At 53.5% G+C, this 6165-nt stretch overlaps 1 protein-coding gene across 2 annotated transcripts; it reads right to left on the reverse strand.

Moving 5' to 3' along the window:
• Positions 1-345: 345 nt before the first annotated feature.
• On the reverse strand, positions 346-4380 carry LOC101125106 (alpha/beta hydrolase domain-containing protein 17A-like). 2 transcript variants are annotated; one of them, XM_031011739.3, is made up of 3 exons: positions 3529-4380; positions 1180-1344; positions 346-1091 (listed from the first exon to the last, which is right to left on the reverse strand). In XM_031011739.3, the coding sequence occupies exons 1-3, from the start codon at positions 3999-4001 to the stop codon at positions 866-868; spliced, it is 864 nt and encodes a 287-aa protein (XP_030867599.3). In that variant the 5' UTR covers positions 4002-4380; the 3' UTR covers positions 346-865. The 2 variants fall into 2 exon arrangements, with proteins under 2 accessions (XP_030867599.3, XP_055241898.1); XM_055385923.2 differs by lacking the exon at positions 1180-1344.
• Between the last annotated feature and the right edge of the window lie 1785 nt (positions 4381-6165).

The raw sequence follows: 6165 nt of genomic DNA on the forward strand, positions 1-6165 counted from the left end.
TTAACTGGGGGCATATGCTTAGGCAAGAGCATATTGGTTATTATAACGAAAATAGAGGAAGGGATTGGCAAGAAAGGAACAGTACTCCCACTCATCTCCAAATGGGAAAAGAAAGGCTATAGATTTGGGAATTAAGTCTTAGAAAAGGAGATTAACTGTGCTAGGCAAAAATTTAATTAATAAATAAAAAGTTGGCCAGTGCAGACTTACTTTAATGAGCTCCAAAATAATTTAAAATGATAGCATTCCAGTTTAATAAATATTATTTGTGACTTGTACATTAGCTACTATATTTTCATCTGGAAAACTATATTTTTCTACATGATAAGTAATCAAAAACACATATTAGAAATTTTAATTGTATATATTTATCTGTTCAAAATAACTATAAGCTAGAGAATTTAGATATTAAAAAATAATAATGAATTATGTTATAATTATTTTGTGCCAGTTATTACTTTACATTACATTTATTAACTCATTTGATTCTTGTAACTTTACAAACTCCTAGTATTTTCTAAAGTTATTGCTAGCTAGGCATTTTATGTTCAGGAAAGTTTAAAACTTTGTCCAAAATTTCCCAGTTAGAAAGACATTGATTGTGGACTCAAATCAAGGGTCCAGATATTGTGTTCTTGATTTTTTTTTTTTTAATTTTAAATCTTTAATTTCCGTTTTCACGTATTCTTGCTTCCAAAAGGAAAGGAGTGCGTAGCTCTGTTGCCTGTACATCGTCCACAGCCCCTGGGTCGGGGCGGGGTCCCCTGGGCCGCCCGGGGGGTCCACATGCAGCCCCTGGGGGGCCGGCGCGGGGTGAGGTCCGGGGGCCGCCTTATTGCTGAGGTCCGGCCGGTTGGGGCCGCCGCTAGGCGCGCTGGCTGGGCAGCTCCTGGGAGATGAAGCGACGCAGGCGCTCCAGGTACTGGCTGTAGAGCTCGATGTCGTTGTGCCCGGTGCCCTCCACCCACAGCGGCTCCACCGCCTTGGGGCAGCGCTCGTAGAGCGCCAGGCCGTGCGAGAAGTCGATCACCTCGTCCTCCGTGCCGTGGATGATGAGCACGGGCGACGTGATCTTGGACACCTTCTCGATGCTGCGGGAGGGGCGTGGAGCGGGTGAGACTTCGCGCCCGGCCCGGGCCCGGGCCCGCCCCCCCCCCCGTCCCCGCCCGGGCCGCTCACTTAGGGAAGGCGTCGACGCAGTAGGTCTTCTTGGTGTCACGGAAGGCGACGCGCATGCCCGAGGTGAGCGGCGAGTGCAGCACCACCGCGGCACACTCGTAGCGCGAGGCCAGGTCCACGGTGGGCACCGTGCCGATGCTCTGCCCGTACAGGATGATGCCGTACCTGGCGGCGCCGGAGCAGGGTCAGCCGCGGCCTCCGACGCGCGCGCACCCTTCCCACCAGCGGGCGTCCCCGGGCCCAGCTCCGGATGCGACCCTCCAGTCTACCAACTCAGCCAAGTCAGTGGGTCAGGCCCAGGCTCCACACCAGTCCCGAGGGCCACCCCCAGCCCCCAACACCGCGGCGGTGGGCGAAGCCAGCGGCCCTGCCCCGTTCCCTGCGCTGCCGTTCACTGGCGTTTCCTAGCTAGGATCTGCAGGGATCCCGCCTACGGAGTGCCCCTGGGGCGGGGGTAGGGGAGGCCCTGGCGCCTCTCCTCCTCCTGGTCACCCCTAGGTGCACACTGGGAACTGTGTGGCCCCCACATCCTGAATGCTTCACGCCTTCCTGCCCGGGTTAGAAAGCCGTTCCTGGTGCCCTGGCCAGGACAGCGGACACTCTTCCTCCCTGCAGCCCTTGCCCACCCCCTTGGCCATGAGTAATTCAGGCAGCTGTGTCCCCAAATGTCTCCAATTTTGGACTCTCGGAGTCCCCACGCCCAATGAGATGCCAGTGCAACCCAGGTCAGCATCGAGGGCGGTGGCTGCGGAGGTGGTCCTCCCACCAGCACCTTCCCTTGGGAGTGGACAGGTCCTCAACACCACCAGCTCCCACCCAGGGCCACCCCCACCCCCAGGTCATTGGTGTGTGGCCCCTGACCCAGCTGATCCAGCACCAGTTACAAGGCCTCCTCGTGCCCAGTCCCGACCACGCGGGACCCACCTGCCACCCTGCCCATGCCGGGACCCCACAACTCTCCTCCCACACGCTCTAGGCTCTGATCCCAGGCAGATGCCCTCTTGCAAGGCAGGAGCATGGGCAGGTGTGCGTCCCCTCTGCCTGGCATTCGGACTCCAGCAGCAGGGCTGTCCCCGTCCCTGGCCTGGAATCCCAGCCTCCTGGCAGCACTCCACAGCTCACCACTCACCCATGCCCCAAAGGATGCTGCCTGGCTTGTGCCTGTGGCCCCAGCTCTGCCTCAGCCCCCCTGGCCTGCTCCCTGGCAGCCATGGTCAGTAGTGTGCTGAGCCAGCCCAGCCCTGTCACCTGCTACAGGCAGGAGCCCCCAGCTGCCACCTGGATGTCACCACTCAAACGAACAGGACACATCCCCAGTGGAGGCCCTGGGCACGCTCTGGCCTCCCCCTCACAGCTCTGGGCCTAGGTTCCTGCAGGACAAAGTGGCAGCAGGACAGATGGCCGAGCAGACAAAGCTCAGAGGTGGCCATGGCGGGTGTGACTCTGCCAGTGGCCCAGGCAGTAGAGACAGGAGGGGCCAAGGAAGTCGCATGAAGTCGTGATTGGTGTCAGCGTCCCACACTGCTGGGAGGCCCCCAGAGCCAGGGTGGTGCCAGGGGACCAGCTCCCAGGCCCACAGCAGGGACTGCCTGCATATCACCAAGGCAACGATGACCCCACCTCCCTAGGGCCTCTGACTTCTCAGAGCTGTGCCTGGTCCCTGCGGGAGCAGGTCAGACCAGTGGGCTGGGCAGGGCCAGGACGAGACAGCCCCAGTGGATGGCGAGCAGGAAAAGCCACCAGAGGCCCACCCGGGTCTCCTCGTCCAAAGTAGCACTGGCCCGGGCGGTGCTCAAACACCGGTGAAGGGCCCAGGCAAGCGCAGGGCTGGGGACGTGGATGACTAGGAGGGCTGGATCTGGAATCGAGGCTGGCCCAGACCTCGGATGTGTGCTGCGGGTCTGCACCTTACCCTGTAGGCCCTGCCCCAGGATGGCCAAGCTCCGCAGCCACAGGGCCTCATGGGCCAGGCCTCCGGACCTGCCTCGGCCGATGGGCTCCCAGCCATACGTGCACAGACCCCCAGACCACCACCCACTCCCTCCCGCCGGGTGGCATCCACGCCCCTGTGACAAGCTCAGCCCCTTCCCATCCTCAGGCCAGGGGTTCCCAGGGAGCCTGGCTCCACAGGCCAGGGTGTGGGAGGACCGCCTGGCCACACCTCAGCCATGTGGAGGCGGCACCTGCACACCCAAGCTCGCCTGTCCGGCTCTCTGGCCCTGTGCATCCACTGTGGCTCCCCTCCTAAAGGGCCGCCCACCTTCCTCCCAGGGAAGCCCGCCCCCCGGCCCCCGGCCTGGTCCCCTCTTGGGTGTGCCCAGGCTGAGCTGCCCCCAGGGTCGCCCTCACCTGGTGCGCAGGGCCTGCCAGGCAGCGTCGATGTCGGCATAGAGGTTCCTCTCGGAAGGCCTGCCCGAGCTGGCATCGTAGCCGGAGTAGTCGTAGGAGAAGATGTTGCAGTGGAGGCGGGAGCCCAGGCCAATGTAGAAGCTGGCACCAGGCACGCAGCGAACATACATGCAGGAGACGCGGTTGCCGCGGGCGCTCTTGGTGGGGAAGACCTCGATGGTGTCCAGCTCGCGGTGGCTGTACTGGAAGTCGGCACGCTCCGTCAGGTGCAGCTTCCAGCGCCCGGGTGCGCCCGAGGAGGCCCGCAGGGTCCCCAAGGGGGCGGTCCCGGCCCCACGAGGCCCCGGCTCGGGCTCAGGCACCAGGGAGTAGGTGGCTTCCGGCGGCAGGAAGGCGAGCTTGGCAGCGATGCGGCCGGGGCAGGGCGGGCAGCAGAAGAGGCAGCAGAGCTCACTCAGCGACAGCCCGTTCATGGCGGGCGCCGCCTGGGCCGGGCCTCCACCGGGGCCCCCTCCAACAACGCCGCCCGGCCTGGCGCGGCAGGGGAGGGGTGGGGGTGCTCCGAGTCGCGGGCAGGGGGGAGAGCGCCCCCCCAGCTACCGTCCCAGACAGCAGCCCCGTTAGGAGGCCAGGGCCCAGCCCCATCGCGGTCCAAGCCGAGCCCCAGGGAGCCTCGCAACCACAGGTCTCCATGTCGTGCCGTGGGAAGCCCACCCCGGCCCGCGCCCCCGGGCCCCAGGGCCGCGCTCCATGGCTCCCGGCCCCCCGCCCGTGCGTCCGTCGGTCCCTCCGCACCCCTGCCCGGCCTCCTGCACCGCCACCGCCGCAGCTCCTGTGTTCTTGATTTCTAAGAGCTCTTGAGAGTATTTTAAATGAATGCCACCTGTCATAATTTTAAGACTTTTGCTTGACGTTACTAAAGTTACTCCAGCAGAATGTGATTGGTTATTGCCAGAACGAATTACCCTGTAGATTTTTTGTAAATTCTGATGCAGTTTTCGCATGTATTATGTAAAAAAAAAAAAAAAAGCCTTAATTGGTGTTTCTATATTTTACATTCTAAGACATTAATTTTGTTACTCCTTGATGCCTGTGTTTTTTCTTCATTACAGGAAGGAATTCCTGTTTTTGGTATATAAGCCAAAAGAAACACTGGGTTTAGTACATCAACATATGTGGTTGCATTTTTTTACAAGTTATACAAGGTTTAGCTAATCCTAAAAAGAAAGTTTCACCTTCATAGTACAGTGTTGACACAGTTTATTTACGATCACTCTTTTGTTATGTGCACATGAACATATTTAATTTTCAACTTGGTTCCAAAGTCCCTTGTGTTCCTTTCTGTTTTGTAAAGTTCATTCACAGTTCTTTCTTATTTTTTTGTCATCATGCTTAAGCATATTCTCTTTATGTGCCTTCATCCAGATTGGGATATTGTAGGACAAACAATTTTCTTTATGTCATGGATCTTAATGGGTTGACATCTCATAGGCCTTTTTAGGTCAGTTCACAATACTGGGCAATGGTACAAGGTCAGTAACTGGGCTTCCATACTCTACTGTTTAGTTGCTCTAAAACTGGACATTTTACTTGAAGCTTCTGTGCTTCAGTTTCTTCACTGCTAATACCACGTGAGTATCACAAGAGTTTAATGAGTTAATTCAGGTAACATGCTGATGTCAGTGCTTGACACACAGTTCAGACGCTTTGAAAGTAAACTTTTTGAACAAGTGTTTGGGGGAAGAGTAGTAGAAAAGCACAAAATCAGATATGACTTCTTGGTAGTCTGATGTATATACAAAGACCTTCTTATATAATCAAAGTGTTTGTTATGATCCTGAAAGGTAAAGTATATGAATATTTATTTAAGTAAAAATACAGCTGAAATTGTTAATTTTTCTTTCTTATTAGGACACTCCTAGGAATGTTCAGTTTCTTAGCATTAATAGATTCATAGACAAAAGACTACAACAAATAACACTTGCGTTAAATGCTATGAAAGGATAATCAAAAAAGTTTACCTGAGTAAATTTTTTCTGGTGAATGACTAGTTGAATTAAAAATGAAACAAGAAAACAAAACATATTAACAAAAGAAGGGCAGTTTTACTGGTGTTCAATTTTTCAAAGCCTTCAAGTAGCTATAATTTAATAAAAAGCAATGCAATAGAAAAAAAATCCTGGATTCTTCTGGAATTGTATTTATTCTACATCACTAACTTGTTGAAAATTATTTGAAATGAAAGTACAGTTATTAGAAATAATTGTATTTCATTTTATAAACACTATATTTTATCTTGATTTCATTAGAATTACATTTACAGGATTTACATTCCTTTCTTTCTTCATTTTTCAAAACAAAGCAGTGTCCTTCAGGCTCCTTTGCTGCTCAGTAACATCAATTAAAAGTTAGAGTCAAATTAACTGAAAAGTTTAGATGGAAAATGAAGCCTTAGAATGTTCTGAAAGCTGATGACTATGAAAGAGTGATTTGTCTGCAGCCAAAATGTCTTTACCCAATGCTACTCTGAACTGAAGGATGTAAGGTAATCAGAGTTTTCCCAATTTAAAAGATCATTTTCAGATGGATAATTAGGATAAAAATTAAAAGAAAGACTACTGAAGAAGTTATTAGGTG

This window comes from Gorilla gorilla, chromosome 4 (genome assembly GCF_029281585.2).
Source record: "Gorilla gorilla gorilla isolate KB3781 chromosome 4, NHGRI_mGorGor1-v2.1_pri, whole genome shotgun sequence".
In the NCBI taxonomy this organism is placed as follows: domain Eukaryota; kingdom Metazoa; phylum Chordata; class Mammalia; order Primates; family Hominidae; genus Gorilla; species Gorilla gorilla.